Here is a 19,765-nt window from a genome sequence, read left to right as displayed (position 1 = left end):
GGGCAGAAATGTATACTTTTTTCTTTCATTTTTTTTTGTGCGAGTAGTTGCACTTTTGGTGAATTTGATTTTTGTTTTTATGGTACGTGTACTTTCGATCCCTTTAAATAGATAGGATGTATGCTATATGTTGATTACTATTGTTACCCCTAAAAATATGAAATGAAAGCATAAACTAGTATTTTATAGTCAGTCATGTGGTTTAGCCACTAATAAGAATCAATCAAATTCAACTCACCTGACTTCACAAATGGAAGGTTATAAGCTTAATTGACTGAAGGTTAAATTTAATAGATATCACAATTCCAGAATTGAAATTTGTCAGTAACTTAGGGACTATAAGCGCAATATTCCTTTTATTATAGTATGTTTCAGAATTGAATAATGCATTTTGAATTGTTGGTTTGAAATTGTAATTATCATTGTCAAGAAAACGAAATGAGGAAAAAAGCAATGGACAAGTAGAAGACCAACATCAAAATATCACATATTTTCACCTGTCCCAAAGTCTTTTGAGGTCTAAATTAATTGCTTGTCCAATGCAAGTTCCATATTTCAAGATTGGCCTAATAGCACCTTTTGAGAGACAACAGTCACATAACGTAAACCAACTTCTAGTTCATCTCGTGTTTCTAAGTATTCACTACTTTAACTAGGGATAGGGATGGACCACCCCCTTTTATAATATTCTAATGTTTATTTTTATTTTTAAATAGGACAAGGTAAAAACGAAAACAGTCCTCGAAATGCGACATTTGATCTAGCTGTTGGAATCATGCGGTTAGATTAGGTGTGAATAATGTTGAGAGAAATGGAATCTGATCATATGAGTTTGAGACAGCCAGGGAAGTGTCTGTTCCTTGCTGTCTTTCAACACCTTAATTTTTTTAATTTTTTTTTTTTTTGCAAAATCACCTTTCTTTGCCGTCGTAGGAAGTCTTGGAGCAACAATAAAGTTGTATTCGTGCGATTTATAAATCACAGGTTCGAATCATGAAAACATTCATTAATACTTGCATTAGGTTAAGCTGTCTATATGACACCCCTTGGGGAACAACCCTTCCATCATAATGCCTTTTTTTCCCACCTTTGTTTGCAATTCTAGCATCAAACCAAAGGTAATATTAACTTAACATTCAATTATAAAAGGGCATAATTAAGCATCTTTAGCAAGGTGAAGTGCTATGATAGAGAACAAACCTCTCTACAAGAGCATTATTTGTTCCGAAATTTTTTTGTTGCTACGGTGAAGTGTTATGATAGAGAAGATATATTATAGCATAACATAAAAAATTGATTCTAATAAAAACTCGATCGTTATAATGAAGTGCTTCTGATCGTACTATATCTACCTTTTGTGTCAAGACCAAATAAGTTTGGGACGAGACTATTATATTTGTCAACTTGCTGTTTTGTTTTGATATATGGGTGATGGCCACATTTAGAATAGGGTCACATTCATAATCATGAAGTTAATTCCAAATGACAACCCTATAGTTAAGAGTCACATCTTCATTTGAGATGATACTAAAGCTTAGGCAAATACCAAACAAAAGGACCTCCTCCTTTCTCCTTCATCTATGCATGTTCTTCCTTTTTATTGAAATTGAAGTTTGTGAATCATTTCTAGAGGTATAAAAGTTACAAATGAAAAAGTCAAATAAGAAAATAATAAAATTGAAAAACAGTAACAGAAAAAGGAAATAAAAGAAATATTATGTAGCTAGGAATGGTTAGAAGATAAGGTGTAACAAGAAGATACAAAAGAGCTCGTGGATCAAAGACCACAATTCTCTACACACTACAAGTGTTCAAATACTCAAACATTTTAATATAAGTTTCAAGTATTCAGGATCAAGAACGAAATGAAACCAAATATAAGGCATTCGTAATGAATAGATCAAATTCAAATCAAGCTCTAAGACGTTTAAATTTATCTTAGAAAAAAATAATTTGAGAAATTATTGATTGTTGAGATTCAAACTCGTGAAATTATAATTTAAATTAAAAGTCTTGACTATTAGGACAAAATGTATGAATCAAACAGGTAAATTTTTGAACAATTTAAAATTTAAAAATATAGCGCTCAAAACTTGTAACTGATAAAAAAACTTTTTCGTTTCTAATTATTCCCTTATTCTAATGCCAAATCAGACAACGAAAGAAATTTTTTGCCATTTTCTCTTCTTTACTACGCCTATATGCTATATTTTCTTGTTTGAATCTTATCCATGCTTGTTATAAATGACAAATTGGGAGCCCTAAAATAAAGAAACCTGACAATGGTCAAATTTCATTAACAGGGGTAGAAAGGTTGTCAGACTGAAAAACTAATTACTTAATTAATTAATTTTGTCAGTCGAAGATTTAATAATACTACTAGTATTAATCCGTTTCATTTTGGCCAATCATTTGGGATTAGCAGTTCAAGAAAAAGGCACCATTAAAGCTCTAAACCTAAAGTCATTAAAGCTGACAAGCTTAATATAGATGATTTTAGGTCCATTCAACACTTTTATACTATACTTTTTTATTATTGTTGTTGTTATTAATGTACGGAACAATTTGCTTCACCAACTTAAAATCACTAAAACCTAAAAATCTAGATTTTATTATCTGGTCCACTAAATTATTTGGTGAAAAATAATACTCCTATATAGGGTTGTGCATTATTTGGGATAACCCGAAAATCCAAACCGATCCGTGTTATTCGGATTAACTTAGATTGGATTTTAGCTCTTTGGATCAGATTTCGGGTCTTTAATTTATTATTTTGGATATCAGATCGGACGCGGTTTGGCTCAATTTACATCCAAACTCATCCGGAACCCGAAATTTATATTTTACATATAAAAGTGAGGGGTGATCTTAAAAATTCTGAGGTTTGTTTGTTATTTCTCTCACTGTTTTTGCATTTTCTTTCCTTTCAATTTAGTAGTTCTCTTCTACCGGAAAATATAAGTGTGCTTTCAGATTTAACTTTTTTTTTTTACCAAAATTCTGGAAAAGAAGAAAAGAGAAAAGCTTAATTTTGAAATTATGTTTCTAAAATATTATTTAATTTTTAATTTATCACACCGATTAATATTTATTACTTAAGAGAATAGAGTTTTAAATGGAAAAAAGAAAATTGCTCAACTCTTTTTAAGAGGTGAAATCACAAAATAGAAAATCTATATTATTATAAAAGCATGAATACAATGTTGGTTTACAAAAATATCCTTATAATATTAAGCATAATAACTTATAGTAAAAGGATATAACCAAAATTCTAGATATTAGCTTTGTAATCCTATTAGTTTTAGGATATAATACTACACGTTAGAAATCTTTCGTGATGAATCCCACAATCTCACCTAACCTATGAGCATTAAGTTGGCACAATTAAAAAAATTTAGTAGTTTCACGCCAAATATTTCAAAGAATAATATTCTATAATTTCGGACTTCACAAATATAGTTAGAATATAAAAATTAAATTGATGTATATGCATTAGTTTATTTCTTAAGCATTTAAAACATGAAAACAAAAACACGTCAAAGAAAAGTGCTCTAATTTGATCGAGATATATATACATATATAGGACATATCTCTTATTCGGGTAATTTGAAGTTCCTATTACTAATTTAATTTGAAAAATTATTATAATGTCCCATTACTTATATAATTTGATAATGTATTATTTTGTTCAAATTTATATAAAAAAAGTGTCTATATCTATCTATATCTTTTATATATTATTATAAAAGCACGAATATAATATTGATTAACCAAAATAGCCATAAAATATTAAACAGAAGTACACATAGGGAAAGGACATAACTGCAATAGCCTATTTTTTGGATTACAATACCTTATATGTTAATTTATTTAATATTTAAGATTTGAAAATTAGTAAAATTTTGTCTATTACATTCTTATTAAAAAATATTTAGGAAAGTTTAATAAAATCAATTTCATAAGGATCTCCGTATTGGCAACACACTCCCACTTCATAATTTCCAATACCAAAAAAAGATAAAAGTAATGTTAAATTGATTGCATAAAACGTTGAAATTGAGAAAAATAAATTCCCACGATATATTTTTATATTATATTTGAACTATTTTCCTAGTCAAATAATATTTTTTCTTATCAATTTTCGTGTAATATTGAAAAATATACTAGTTATTAAACAACAATTGAGAAATATTTAAGAATATTTAAGAAAGATAAAAAAATGATTCGTAAGAGTCAATAGCAGTAATGATTCTGCAAATATAAAGATCTAAGAGTGAAATGTTAGATCGATCTTTTTACTTTTTGAAAATAAAATTTATGATGGATAAAATTATAATTAAGATTAAATATTCAAAAGAAGAGATGAACTAATATTAAGAATCTAATTAACATAAAATAAATTATTTCTTATGTTAAGACCAAATAATTAAATCTTTCAATTAATTATTTAACAAGAGAATCCAATTCAATTATTTTAAAATTCATCATACGAGTAAAATTATTTTTCAAGTTAAAAAAAATCTTAGGGTACATAAATTTATTCCATAAAAAGAGCGTTAGAGATTAAAAAAACTAGATCACAAAGTAAAAAAGGTTAGCATAGTATTAAGAATCAAATTGTCATACAAGTATCTAGGGAAGCACAATCAAAGCTAAATCTTAAACAAGAACAAGCTTTCAAGACTATATTATAAAGAGTCGACTCTGGTATAGGGGGATTATCCTTTGTAGATGCCTCCGACAGAATCAAAATAATTTTTCTATGTCGTCTATTACTTGCAAATATCATACCAACATGCATGATACTGTTAGCAATAATAACAAGTGTTGTACCAACAAGGAGTATGAGGTCACTCACTTTAGATTTGATATATCTCTTCAAACAACTGAAATAAGCATCACAAATATAACAAAGCAGAGCAATGGTGCTAAATTAAAAGGAAAGCATAATTGATAATATGGGATGAAGCGCTTATGGCTAAGTGTCAAATGATCGAAATAATGCCCGGAGTTCTAGAGATATATTAAATATCAATGAACTGTTTGGTGAAAACTAATGATTTGGACGGTGATTTCTGTCAAGTACTACCAGTAGTTCCAAAATCGACGAAAGAAGAGACTGTACTACCTTGCCAAAATTATACTTATGGCATCAAATGAAAAAGATTCAACTGACAAGAAATATAAAGTAAAAACGAATCCAGTATTCGGTGACTTCTTGCTTCATGGCGGAAACAAAGAAGAGCATCCAATTAAAGATGAATTTGGTTCTTCTAAAACACTTAGTTATCAACCCTAATGGTAATGGTAGTGTATTTAATAAAGGAAATATTTCCATCATTAGATTAAAACGCAATTTGTGCAAATTGCATGATAGAAATTAAAAAGTTATTTTAGCTAGCAAAAATGAATATGTTGGTCAACTAAATAAAAAAGTTGATTGCGAAGTTTTATGGTAAAAATAAAGTATTTTTCAGTTTTTGACTCAGTAGAAAATGATATCAACAATTATTACCAAGAAGAATACTTAAATACTTTAATACCAAATGACCTTCTACCATACAAGTTTGTTGTCAAGTTTATTTTTCCTTATCTATGTTAATGTCACGTATATATAATAGACTAAGTTAAAATTAATTTTTCATTGCATATAGATTGATTTTGAAGAAAAATATGCCCGTCATGCTACTGAAAAACTTAGATCCGCTGAATAGCTTATGTAATAGCACATGGATGGTATTTAAAAGTTTTTACAATAACGTCATACATTTAAAAATTATGATACTGATCAATATGTTCTAAGTATATTTTATCCCCGAATTCAACTTTTGTCTTCCTAAACTAAAGAATATACTTTAAATTTGTGTGTAAATAATTTTCGGTAATAAATAAAACACAAAGGCAAACATCCTAAATATTTGACTATATTTACCGCATTTTATTTTCTTACACGAACAACTATGTGTTGCACTTTCAAGAGGGATATCAATATCGACAACAAGAGTTCTGGTTATGGCAGATCAACCAAAGTATTAGAAGGAAACATACACTAAATAACATCGTCTACAAAGAAATGTTCAGTAAGATACCATCACATTAAATACTTTTAAACTATAATACATAATTATCTAACTAACATGACTAAATTGATTATTTATGTAAGTTCTGATGATGTCCTTTCATTTTGAATTAAGGTATTATGCTAATGTAATAATATTTTTTGATATTTAAATAATTTAAATGTTTAAACCATCATGTGTCATTATTAACGTGTAACGCACGTTTATAAATACTACTAGAAAGAAATTAAAAGGCTAAAAAAGAAATAATAAATTATTGAAAATGACCACTTGAGCAGTGAGTTGACGAACAATAAAGGGTTGTCTCTTTCTGTTTGGAATCTCTTGTTTTTTCATCACCGTACAAAAGAGAGCTTGCTTTTTTGTCTACAGATAAATATTAAATATTAAGCTTACTTCATTCAATTTTAACCAAAAAAACACTTCATTCAATGGATTTTGGGCCCATTGCAGTAAAGTTGAAAAACCTGGGGGGGGGGGGGGAGCTAAATCTATTATTTTTGTTTTTGTTTGCACTTTCTTTAATTTCAAAGAGCAATTTATACCTACATAACATTAATATGCTTCCTATCTGAGAATATCCAAAAGAGTACTTTAGGTACGCAATAATTTAATGGTACCTAAAAAGGTCATACTCTAATAATAATTAATTAATACGTATTTTATTAATTATTTACTTAATCGTAATAAATTAACATGATTCAATGCATGCACAAGAAGGTTTTCCATAGATACTTTATTGGTATCAATAAAGATTTTTGTATGCAATAGGTCATTGGTGCGAGCAAATACTTGTATCTAATTAAGCACCAAAACTAATAAGTGGATGGCATGTGATTTATACGTAAATTTTATCAATTAATTATAAATTTACATTATCATAGTATTTATTTTTATTTTGCATATTTTACCCTTATTGAGAAGTTTATATAGCAATACAAGTGTCATAGCTCACAAGGCTTTTACCTCATAAACTTTTAACATTACAAACTTCAAAATACTGAATCAAACTACCTTACAACAACGACGACCCAGTGAAATTCTACTAGTAGGGTCTAGGGAGGGTAGTGTGTACGCAAACCTTACCCCTATCCCGAGGGGGTAGAGAGGTTGTTTCCGATAGGCCCTCGACTCAAAAAGACGAAAAGAAGACAAAAAATATATGTTCGTACCATCAATAAAAATCATAAAAAGAAATAGCAACATCACAAGAACATAGATAAAAAGATAAACAATAACCAGTAGATAAAGCTCGACACTATGAAGAACGAAAGAGTAATGTAAACTCAACATTAACCACTACCATTCTAAGATAAAATCTAATAGACTAGCCTCACTCCGGTGCGCCATAGAAATATGCACAACTACCTCCTAACCTACGACCTTAATACTCGACCTCCACAACTTTCTGTCTAGGGCCATGTCCTCGGTAATCTGAACTTTCGTCATGTCCTGCCTGATCACCTTTCCCCAATACTTCTTAGGCCACCCTCTATCTTTTCTCGTACCCACCAAAGCCAGTCGCTCGCACCTCCTTACTGGGCATTTGGGCTTCTCCTCTAAACGTGCCCGAACCATCTGAACATTGCTTCCCGCAGCTTGTCATCCATGGAGTCATGCCCACTTTTTCCTGAATATCTTCATTACTAATCTTATCCATCTTAGTGTGCCTGCACATCTACCTCAACATCCTCACTTATGCTACTTTTATCTTTTGGATATGTGAGTTCTTAACTGGATAACACTCAGCCCCATACAACATAGCCGGTCTAACCACCGCTCAATAAAACTTACCTTTGAGTATCGGTGGTACTTTCTTGTCACACAGGACTCCAGACGTTAACATCCACTTTATCTACCCCATCCATATACGGTGTGTGACATCCTCGTCAATCTTCCCATTTCCTGTATAATCGATCCAAGGTACTTGGAATTGCCCCTCTTGGGGATGACTTGTGATCCAAGCCTCACGTCCAATACTGCTTCCGTTGGCTCGATGCTGAATTTACACTCTAGATATTCCATCTTAGTCCTGCTCAACTTGAAACCCTTAGACTCAAGGGCCTGTCTCCAAGCCTCCAGCCTCTCGTTGACGCCGCCTTGTGTCTTATCAATCAAAAATATGTCTCAGCAAATAACATACACTATACCACCTTCCTTGAATATGGAGTGTCAGTGCATCCATCACCAGGGGCAAATAGGAATGGGCTGAGCGCAGATCCTTGGTGTACCCTATAACAATCGAAAAAAATGCTCTAAGTCGCCTCCCACTATCCTAACCCAAGTCTTAGCTCCATCATACATATCCTTAATCACCATAATGTAAGAAATGACACACCTTTTGACTTCAGACATCTCCATAGAACCTCTCTAGGAACCTTATCATACGTTTTCTCCAGATCAATAAACACCATGTGAAGATCCTTCTTCCTATCCTTGTACTGTTCCACTAATCTCCTAATAAGATGGATAGCTCCTGCAGTAGAACGCCCCGGTATGAACCCGAACTGATTGTCTAAAATAAACCCAGTCCTCCCCACCCTCACTTCTACCACCCTCTCCCAAACGTTTATAGTATGACTCAGTAATTTGATACCCCTATAGTTGTTACAACTATGGATATCACCTTTGTTCTTGTATAATGGAACAACCGTACTCCACCTTCGCTCCTCTGGCATCTTCTTCGTCCCGAAAACAACATTAAACAACCTAGTCAGTCACTCCAAACCTACTCTACCCACACACCTCTAAAATTATACTCCCGGTAGCTCTGCCCCTACTCATCTCATAGCCTCCACGACCTCCGCAACTTTAATGCGCCTACAATACCTAAAGTCACGGTGACTCTCAAAATGCCCCAATTTACCTAGCACAATTTCCCGACCCTTTTCTTCATTCAGAAGTTTAGGAAAGTAGGTCTGCCATCTCCGCTTAATCTGGTCCTCCCCATCAATACTCTACCGTCCTCGTTTTTGATGCACCTCACTTGGTCCAGATCCCGAGCCTTCCTGTCTCTCGCCTTGGCCAGCCGGAATAACTTATTTTCTCCGTCTTTATCCCCTAATTTCTCGTACAGATGAGTAAAAGCCGTAGTCTTAGCCTCCGTGACCGCCAGCTTCGCCTTCTTCTTAGCAACCTTATACCTCTCACTGTTCGCTCTCCTCTCCTCCTCGCTAGTGCTCCCTACTAACTTCATGTACGCCGCCTTCTTCGCTTCCACTTTACCTTGGACCACTTCATTCCACCACCAGTTGCCTTTGTGCCCACCAGAGTAGCGCGACGAGACCCCTAACATTTCTTTCGCCGCTTCCCTTATACAGTCCGCCATCGTCGATCACTTAATGCTCGCGTCCCCACTACTCTTCCAGGCTCCCATAGCTGATAACCTTCCTCCCAACTCCTGAGCTTTATCCTTAGTTAGGGCACCCCACCTGATCCTTGGTCATCCTCGTATAAACCTCTTCTTCCTCCTTACCATTATATTGACGTCCATCACCAAAAGCCTATGTTGCGTCGCGAGGATCTCACCTAGATTAACCTTGCAATCCTTGTACAACCCTCTGTCACATCTCCTGAGAAGAAGATAGTCAATCTGAGGGAGTAAGATATTATATATATATATATATATATATATATATATATATATATATATATATATATTTTCTTATCTTAATTTATCACTCTAAAAAATAATAGATGGTGGGTATAAATTAATTCTTACTATATTGTTCCTTTGCCAATTTAGGGGTCGTTTGGTATGAGGTATAAGAAAGTATAAGGATAGTATAAAAATTTAATACCACCTTAATACCTTGTTTGGTTAGCAAACCAGGTATAAGTTATCCCGGTATTAATTTTAATACCAGGATAACTTATACCTTATAGAAGATGGGGTAATTAACACTGGTATAACTTATACATTCTTCTTAGAAATTATGCAATTGTCATTCTTAGTACAACGTATCAAACAATAAATAAACAACAATCCCAGCATAACTAATCCAAGCATAACTTATCCCAATATAACTTATACCGATATAAATCATATTCCAACCGAACGACCCCTTAAAGTACTATATACTCCTACTATATTTTTTGTTTAAAGAGTACTTTAGGTATGGAAAAAGAAAAATTAAAAATCATGCAATAAATCCAAAAGGGAGGTATGAAAAACAAAGAAAGGTTGAAAATCTGTCATTTGACCAATTGTACTTTCTCTCTGTTTTTCTCTCTCACCGCCTTTTGGCCGCCTGTGAACTGCCAGACCAACTGCAGAGAAGAGAGCCCCCCCCCCCCCAACCCCTCCTTTCTTCTTCTCTCTCTCTTCCCCTTCACCTTTTTCTGTATATATATATATATATATACATATCGTAACCTTTTGTTTTCCTTTTTCGTAGTCTATCATTTCTAATCCTTCTTCGTCTCCATTTCTATTAAAGCCTCTTTCCTTTTCCTTGAAATCTTAAATTAACTATTAAACCCCATCACATCCCCATTCTCTTATCGCCCTCCTTTGTTTGATCCTACCCCTCAAATTCATCTCTTCATTCAATCCTACGACTCTAAGGATTTGTCAGCTTTTCTCTACGTAAGTTACCTCCTATTTTTAGCTACTGTTTTCTATCTATAAATATATTTATATGTATGCTCCTTTTATTTCGAAAAAGATTGAACGGTTTGAAGTACAAAGTCAAAGCATTTAATTTTGGTATGTAAATGGAATGGAGTATTGATTCATTCATTTGATGTACTAATAAAAGTTGCCGACTTTATTAATGATTGGATAAGTCTTGACAGAATAGAAGTGAATGATAGAGTTATTTGATTCTCAAAACAATGAGTGCCAGACAGAAAAAAGTGTATTAATAGGTTAATGTATTATTGGCATTTACTAATGTATCAAATAATGGGTTCTTCTCTCTTTAGCCGTTACACTACCTACTATTACCTATTTGTTGTTGCCATATTTGGAATTCGTCATTGACATGTACTCTTAACTATAGTATAGTGATAAGAGTGTGTATAAAGGCATGTATTATATATTCATTGAGTTGGTGTAAAGACCGGAAACTGGTAAGTTTTGTACCACTATACTCTACCCCTACTTTGCAAGAGAATTTTGAGTTATTTTGAATTCTGGGCTTTTGTTATTTTCTTCAATTTGTGATTTTCCATTGCAAGCTGGATACCCCACTTTCATTTCTTTACCGAGAACTGAGTTGTTTCATCAACTTAAAGAAGAAGATTAGGTGTTTTATCTTTCTATCTCTCAGGCTTTTATGTCCCAAGTGTTGACGAAGAGTCAACTTTTATTTGATTAATGTGATTATATCGCTATTTGTTTGTGGTTCTAGTAAAGAATTTTAGGTATGGAGTCTGTTGGTTTGTTCGCAATTGTTTCCATTAGTGATTTTTCTGTCTGTTTTGATTGTAATGTTCCTGTAATAGCCAATTACATTGACTTCTTTTGATTTTTGTATTAAAATGGCTATTGTGCTTTGTGGGGTTTGTTGCATTTGCTTATTTGCTTCTTTCTTTATGTAGTGCGTTCAGTCACTTCTTGTTTTACCGAAGATTTTTGTAGTTTTATTCTGATAGTTGCTGAAGATAAGCTCTCGCACAATAGACCCTTGTGGTCCGGCCCTTCCCCGGATCCCGCATATAGCGGGAGCTTAGTGTACTAGGCTGCCCTTTCTTTGAGGTTGCTGTTTAATTTTCATGCTTCCGAGTTCTCTCTCTTTAGAGGTAGGTTATATACAAAAGGAAGCCAAAACAATATAGGAACAAAAGGTTCCATATTGATTTTTTCCCCTTTTTGTTTGAGGTTGACTTTCTAGTATAGTTTTTAGTGTAACACATATTAGTCAAATAGAATTTTAGGCAAACATGAGATCGTTTTGATTCCTATCTTTAGTTCGTCGTGTTCTTTGAGATTGTTTTTTCTGTTATTTACCTCTTCGAATCACTTATGTCCTCATCTTTGTTTGTATTTTATGGAAGGAAGTCTCCTTATTCTGGATTGTGTGATTGTCTAGGAAGGTACATCTTGGGACTTGCATAAGTCGATATGAGTTTTAGCTCAATAAGAATGTTCTTTATTTGTGATATCTGCTGGCGTGCTGTTGGCTTTCCCATTATCTGCTTCTGAAATCGTCTACGTTGACATGTAACTCTGGACCCATTGATATTTTGTGTGCAGTGAAGGGGCTGAAGGAGTTGAATTTGGTGAGGCCAGACATATGGAACCTAATGGTTACAGAAAGGGTAACAAAAAGAATCTTGTTACCCTAAATGGTAATCACAGCCCGTTGAGTATAGATGAGGAGCTGGACCCGTGGACAGCTTGGGCATACAAACCTCGTACTATTACGTTGTTGCTTATTGGTGCATGTTTGCTCATGTAAGTTTCTTAGTCAACAGGCTCTATAAATCTTAGTTTATAAAATTTAGGAATTAGTTCTTTCTTGACTGATTCGTCAGACTTCGATGAAGCTCTTAAAAGGTTTCTAATTACTGTCTTATTTTCAGCTGGTTCTTCTAAAGTCTATATCTTGAATCCTGTCTCATCAAGTTTAATTATCTGCAGTCTATCTATTACTTTGGATATTAACGTAGGTAGAAATTGAGCTACATTAAATTTTGTTAGATATTTATTTTCTATCCCTCTTATCTGAGGTTCTCTTGGAACGGAAATACGACCACATTTTCCTGGGTTTCAGCACTCAGTCTGTTTTGGTTGTTTGAAATCTTTAATTATATATGAAGGAGAAGTAAAGTAATGATGAAAGAAAACCCAACCACATAATAACAGTCCCTCCCGTAAAATCCCCATTTGACAGGACCAGTACTCTTATAATACATGTAGAAAGTTTTCTCTGTTCAAATGAATTTTGGGGCAAGCTTCTTTCCGACCAGACTGACCTGGCAAAAATTATCTTCCTATAGATAGCTCCTTTCTTATAAAAAGATATATAATGAGAATCAGCTGAAGCTTATTCAAGATTGATCTTTCTTATTCGAGAGTCTTATCAAACTCTCTGCAACTCTAGGTGCGACACAAGTAGTAGTGACTGAAAGAGTTGATGGGGCATGATCACGATTATAAACATCCGATTTGGTTTAGGGATTTAGGGACTAAGCCCGTTGAGGAACTGAGATGATTCATCGTAGTCTTGGTATGCCGGGTATGTCTTTGGCCAAGACCAGGGATTGGCGAATCAGTGGCGGTTATCTTTTTTTGGGCGAGCTGCGGAGCTACTTTTTCTTTCTTTCATTCCATCTGTTGCTTGATTGGTTAAAGAGAGAGCTTTGATAAGACTGTTCCACAAAGAGTGTAGCTAAACACTTCTTGATAAGTCTATCAAATTGTTGATCTAAAGATTCATGGTGGATATAGTTGTGTCAATCTTGTGATGTGGTCCCTGGTTTCTGAAATCTGACTGCCAATTTTCATTCCATAATTCCATTTCAGGGATCTGATCACTTTGTTGACATTATTTTCTATTTCGTGTTCTTTTAATGTACATCTTGGTAATTAAATCAATATGACCTCCTGAGCACAGCATATGACATGTCAAAGACATAGGAAAAATCATTAACTTTTCCTCTTTTCTTTGATTAGTCATTTGATAGTTCTCTTCTACAGGAAAATATAAGGGTGCTTTTCATATTTTACTCTTTCTTTACCAAAATTCTGGAAAAGAGAAAAAACGCAGTTGCTCTGGGGTATTATTGAGTGATATTGTGACACAGCCAAAGCATATAGCACACTTGGGCTATGAATCCTTACTTAGTGGTTATTGATGCTTTATACATTTCTTGTTCACTATTTCCTAGAATTTCCTAACTTTTGAAAGCTAATGCGATTTGATGTTGGACATGAGTTTATATGTGTATGTTCTGACTTGCTTATGTCATCACTATTGCAGCTGGGCAAGTGGAGCTCTTGATCCACAAAGCACTTCATCCAGTGACGTTTCTACTTCTGTGAAAAGGTTTGCCATTTTAAGTACATTTTTATCCAATCATTTTTCTTAATCATGTGTGAGAAATTGAAGTAATTGTTTTTTTTCCCCTTCATCTGTTAGGGGCATTTGGGCAATGGTTGCTGTTTATCTTGCCTACTCTTTGCTGCAAGCCCCCTCAACGTAAGTTTTCACAATTTATTTGTCTAAGAATGTACGGTTTGATTTTTTTGGGTATTTTTGTGTTAAGACTATTTGGGTGTTTCTATAGCCTAAAAAAATTGAGTTAGTGGTTATTACTGGCATGAATGTCTGTATTGTTCACCATGCGAGCAGTGAAAGGATTTACCCGCCAAATTCTGATACAGGAGCACATGTAGAATTCTTTGGGTGATATTCTCTCTTCATTTTGACAGGATTCTTTATGGAGCTTCTTTTACTCAATTCTCAACTAGGCGAGTCCAGGAAGTCGTGTTCTTAAATTTTATTTTCTTCTTTGAACTTGAAGATGGAATTTTTCTACCATGTAATTGTAAACTAACTTGAATTTTCCTCTGGCTTTAAATGTGTGGTTGAGAATTCACCTGATTTTCTCCTTGTGGACCTCAAAGAGCAAATTTATGTGGAGTTTGTGGCAATAGCTTTCTACCCACTTAATTTTTTCAGTTCTTTCTTACAGGGTACTTATTAGACCACATCCTGCCATTTGGCGCCTGGTTCATGGAATGGCTGTCATTTATCTTGTTGCTTTGACATTTTTACTTTTCCAGGTGGGTTGGTAAGCAGATGTCGTTTCTTATTACCCGTGGTGTTAATCAATCAGTAGCTTTAGTTTCTTACATCTCTGTTTTCTTATTATATTTATTCATGTGTTGTTGCAGCCATTTAATTAAATTGTGAATATGAAAACTCTGTTCCTTTCTTTTCTCAGAGGCGCGATGATGCTCGTCAGTTTATGAGATATCTGCACCCTGATCTTGGTATTGGTAAGGATTTTGATCTACTCGTAGAAAGTTTGTGGTTCAGTTCATGCAAGTCCGTTCTGTTCATATGTTTTGCATGTTTTGCTTGTAGCATAGCTAAGACCAATTTGACTTGCTATGCAGAACTTCCTGAAAGATCTTATGGTGGTGATTGCAGGCTCTATGTACCTGAAAATCCCATGAACAGGTTTAAGAATGTCTATGTATGGTTTCTCTTTGCACTACTTTTTACCTCCTCAATTTTTTCTTATTTATTAATTTTGGTCTGCGTGTATGCATTGAGCCTACTAAAAGTAATAGTCTGGACTTTGCGACATCTCTGAGGAGTGTATTTACTTTGTAGGACACATTATTCGATGAGTTTGTTCTGGCTCATATATTAGGGTGGTGGGGCAAGGCCATCATGATACGTAATCAGCCTCTTTTGTGGGTCTTGTCCATTGGGTTCGAGTTGATGGAGGTCAGAGCCACTATGGCTTCTTTCAAATGCTTTAAGCACCGGCTTTTTATTTTTAAATACGACCATCTTAGGCAAGTGGTTAACTGATTATTTTCCTTGTTATAACTTATCTTTACACTGCTATTTTCAGCTTACTTTCCGCCACATGTTACCAAACTTCAATGAGTGTTGGTGGGACAGCATTATTCTGGATATATTGATCTGCAACTGGTTTGGTGAGAAATTTAGAGCCATTCTCTTGGGCTGTTATGAGATGGACATATTTGGACATGCTTATCTTAATTGATGTCGTATGCTTCATTATTTGTCTGATGAATATTTATGTCGCTACTATATTGTTACATACATTTGAGACAGAACAGTTTAGTGATGATTTAAATATATTTATACATGTGTTGTGTGTGGACAGTGTTGTATATAACATGTATATGCTATCAGAACAAGCCATAAAGGACATGCCACATCCGAGCAATGATGCAATTATATTATGGACAATGTTATTGGATTGGGTATCAATTGGCACATTTAATGTCATTCTTGTAGCCAAATTTCAAGAACCAGTCTGAAGATTAGAGAAAAAATTATTAAAAAAATTTGTGATGCCAAGATGGTGTCCAGTCTTCTTAGATGTTATTTCACTACCATGCCTCAATATGATACTTGCATGTTAAGTGAAATTACAAGGGGTGGTTATAAGAAACAATTAATTTTTATTATATGCATAGCTATCTTATCTTATGGTATGTCTGGTTATGGTATTGTTTTGACTTGTTCTTTAGATTGATAAAATATACTAAAACTTTACCTTTTTGGTTTCCTATAGGCATCTGGGCTGGAATGCGTACTGTTCGATATTTTGATGGAAGAACATATGAGTGGGTTGGTATAAGCCGCCAGCCAAATATTATAGGCAAGGTGTGTCCCTTCAACTGTATACCCTGGTTGTAAAAGTGTGTCTGTTTTGAGTGTTATACGATTTGCTTGTTTGCATGTTCTTTCTCTATGCTTAAAGATAACTGACATTATAATTGTCTCATACAGTTTATTTAATGCGTTTGGTGTTGAGACATCGTAATACTGCAACATTTGAGCAGTTTGTTGACAAATGTCTTTTGCCTAGTGTCTTTTGCCTCCGCTAGAATTTGAAGCTGAGACCTCATGGTTCTCGCCCACTTCATTGTCCACTAGGCCACACCCTTGGGAGCACATGCAGTTACTCTATGTTCTGTACTTCAAATTAATTCAACTAGTTTGGAGTTGGAGTTAAGGTATAGTTGATTAATTGATTGATTGATTTAGTTCTAGTTGGGTACATGGAGCTTGGAGCTTTTGGCACAAAGGTGTCACTGTAAAGTGTTTGAGTTAGTTATTGTATATTATGTATCTGACTTCAGCACTACAGTTCTTCCAAATTTCATTGGAGGAATATGAAAAGTTTAGTCTGACAGCCGTATGAATGGTTTTTCGTTAGACATTTATAGCTTCCTTTTGGTTTTGTAGGTCAAGCGAACACTTGGGCAATTTACTCCAGCGCATTGGGATAAAGATGAATGGCATCCCCTCCTTGGTCCCTGGCGATTCCTTCAAGTTCTCAGTCTCTGTGTTGTGTTCTTGACGGTAGAATTGAATACATTCTTTTTAAAGTTCTGCCTTTGGGTTCCTCCCAGAAACCCCCTAATAGTGTATAGGTTGGTTCTGTGGTGGTTACTTGCAATACCAACAATTCGGGAGTATAATACTTACCTACAGGACAGGTAAATCCTAGTATTTTATTGCAAGAATTATGAATTGTAGTGTATTTTTCTTCCATTGTCTGGCAGCTGTTTTCTATGTGTTTCACTTTTTCCCCCCATACTCCACATTATAAACAGGAAACCGGTGAAAAAGGTGGGAGCATTTTGCTGGCTTGCACTAGCAATCTGCATTGTTGAACTCCTAATCTGCGTCAAGTTTGGACATGGTCAGTACTCCACTGCATTCTGAGTTCTCATTTTGGTGTATCTCATTATTTTGTGTATTTACAGTTATCTCATCCCTTTCTGCCATCTTTCAGGATTATTTCCAGATCCCATGCCTAATTGGCTAGTAGTTTTCTGGACATGCACGAGCATTGGCCTTGTGATATTTTTGGCTGCATGGTCATGTCAATTACACCGTACAATGAGGAAAAAGCAGCAATGAGTTTTTGCAGTACCTCCATTCTTTATTCCTTTGTGCTATTTCGGGTAACCAACCGTCTTGTAAATACTGATTACCTTTGAGCTGTATATGCTGTCTTCCTAGGTTAGGTTATACAGTTGAAAAATGTAGTGAATCGGAATTCATTATGGTTAGGTCATAGGTTGGTAGATACCCTGTTTCACTTTTTGTGCTGCCTCAGTCTTGCAGGCTCTTTTTTCCCTTCCGTTTTTTATAATTTTTTTTACAGGTGTACGTTGAAAGTGTTGCCAAATTTAAATTTCAATTCTATATTCCGAGGTACATATTTTCCCTCTCCTCATTGCATTTGGGCTTCATTATTCCCTTTCAAATTGTGTCTACTTTGCATGTAACGGTGTAGGACTCGCAAAAGTTCTTAGGTAATCTTAACCATGTGTAGCTGTAGAGTCTATCTTATATTTTGATTACCCCTTTCAAGGCAAAGGCGAAACTAGGATTTGTGTTTATGGGTTTCGCTTACTAGGTTTTGGATAAATTATTTATATATAATAAATGGTTTTTTAAACATAAATACAGTGTTTGGGCAGAAGTTATTGGGTTCGGCAGAACCCATAGATTGAGCTAGATTGAGCTGTAGCTCCGCTCCTGCTCCAAGAGCTATTGTTCTCTCAAGGAGTAGTGAGTTTGTGACCATGTAAGTTTCTAAGAACTGCCTTAGCCAAAAGGAAACACCGAGACTCACAATTTTATTTGTATATTAGCTGAAAGCCTTTGTTCAGAGTTAGAAGCTTAGAATTTCCTCAAAGAATACAAGGAATGTAGACATCAAATGTACCTTCCCATACTAATTCGGATCTCTTTTTGATTCAACAAATGATTGGTTTGTTAGATTCTTGTTAAACAAAGTTATAACAAAGTAACCTTCTCTAGTCAAATGGGGTATAGGTCAAGATGATTTTTATACGTATTTTGCTTTGACCTCTAGCTTCTATCTAACTTATTTCACATTAATGGTTTATTTTCAAAATCACTTCTCTTTGGCTGCAAGTGATATAACTGATAAAATGATTCATAACTGATTAGCATCTAACGCATGACCTTCAAATCATATTTCACGTATTTAGCTGTTTCATCCAACTTCTCCATTATTCAATATAGCAAAAAGAAAGCACAAGTCCTGTTGCGCAGTGTTGTTAAAGGTGCGCTTAAAGTGCGCTTAAGCCCTGAAGCGAGACTCAAAACATGTTGAGCGCTTTGCCTCGCTTTGTGGGCGCTTCAGTGTCGCATCAAGGCTCTAAGGCGTACTTTTTCTCGCCAATGAGTGTAATCTTGAAAAGGCGGCACTAAATAATTGATGTTTCACTTTATCGTAAATTTTTCTTTAAAATTTCTTTGTTCATATATTTGTTATTCACGCTTATAATTATTGTTCTTAGACTACATATACATATTTTTATTTTTTTCTCCAGTTGCGTCTTTTTTTATTAAAGTTCATGCTTTATTTGTACTTTGAGCTTAAAGCCCCAACGGATCTTAGAGCTTTTTTGCGCTTTTCGCCTTTGATAACACTGCTGTAGCCTGACCTCTTAAAGATATAACTTCGATGGCAACTTTGGATATGCTCTGAAACAATGAAGATTAACAGAATAGGGATACTAATAGAGTGAAGACCCATCAGAATTCTGCATATTTGCTTACAGTATTTGTAATTTTCGTAATGTTTGACTACCTAGAGATGTTCAAAGAAGAGCAACATTTTTTCCTCGGATGTAAATTACATATATTGACAGTGTAAAATTTTACACAATCAATGTATTTTAATACCTCCCTCCCATCCCAAAACCAAGTATATGACCAATATATTTGGGGTTATTACGTAGACCAAATCTTAACTTTAAAGACTCAACAAAAAGAGGAAAAAAAATGCGAGTCGGCGAATTTTTTATCGGATCCAAAATTTATGGGTCCAATGCATATTACTTGTCAAGTGAAAAAAAGGGAAATTACCAGCTATGTCCATTTATAAGTAGCTCATTATATAAATTGGCCAATTGATAAAATATTACTAATATTAGCCAATTAGCTATTTGTAGCAAAAAAATATCAAATTTTTGCTTT

The 19,765-nt window shown here is 34.3% G+C and overlaps 2 protein-coding genes across 11 annotated transcripts; one reads left to right on the top strand and one right to left on the bottom strand.

Moving 5' to 3' along the window:
• Positions 1–8,976: 8,976 nt before the first annotated feature.
• Positions 8,977–9,408, bottom strand: LOC138889443 (uncharacterized). Its single transcript, XM_070172752.1, has one exon. The coding sequence runs from the start codon at positions 9,406–9,408 to the stop codon at positions 8,977–8,979; it is 432 nt and encodes a 143-aa protein (XP_070028853.1).
• An 877-nt stretch (positions 9,409–10,285) lies between these two features.
• Positions 10,286–19,472, top strand: LOC104228931 (CDP-diacylglycerol--serine O-phosphatidyltransferase 1-like). Of its 10 annotated transcripts, none has more exons than XM_070171897.1 (16): positions 10,297–10,668; positions 12,280–12,480; positions 14,009–14,074; positions 14,168–14,227; positions 14,461–14,499; positions 14,724–14,814; positions 14,976–15,030; positions 15,151–15,230; positions 15,371–15,487; positions 15,618–15,702; positions 16,311–16,402; positions 16,988–17,241; positions 17,359–17,447; positions 17,541–17,712; positions 17,916–17,965; positions 19,240–19,472. In XM_070171897.1, the coding sequence occupies exons 2-14, from the start codon at positions 12,320–12,322 to the stop codon at positions 17,666–17,668; spliced, it is 1,317 nt and encodes a 438-aa protein (XP_070027998.1). In that variant the 5' UTR covers positions 10,297–10,668; positions 12,280–12,319; the 3' UTR covers positions 17,669–17,712; positions 17,916–17,965; positions 19,240–19,472. The 10 variants fall into 10 exon arrangements, with proteins under 10 accessions (XP_070028000.1, XP_070027998.1, XP_070027997.1 ...); XM_070171896.1 differs by having other exon boundaries at positions 19,225–19,472; XM_070171895.1 differs by having other exon boundaries at positions 18,224–19,472.
• The last annotated feature ends 293 nt before the right edge of the window (positions 19,473–19,765 follow it).

Source organism: Nicotiana sylvestris, chromosome 4, assembly GCF_000393655.2.
Source record: "Nicotiana sylvestris chromosome 4, ASM39365v2, whole genome shotgun sequence".
Lineage (NCBI taxonomy): Eukaryota > Viridiplantae > Streptophyta > Magnoliopsida > Solanales > Solanaceae > Nicotiana > Nicotiana sylvestris.
The sequence above is the reverse complement of the archived record's forward strand: the minus strand, read 5'-3'. Positions and strand labels throughout refer to the sequence as shown.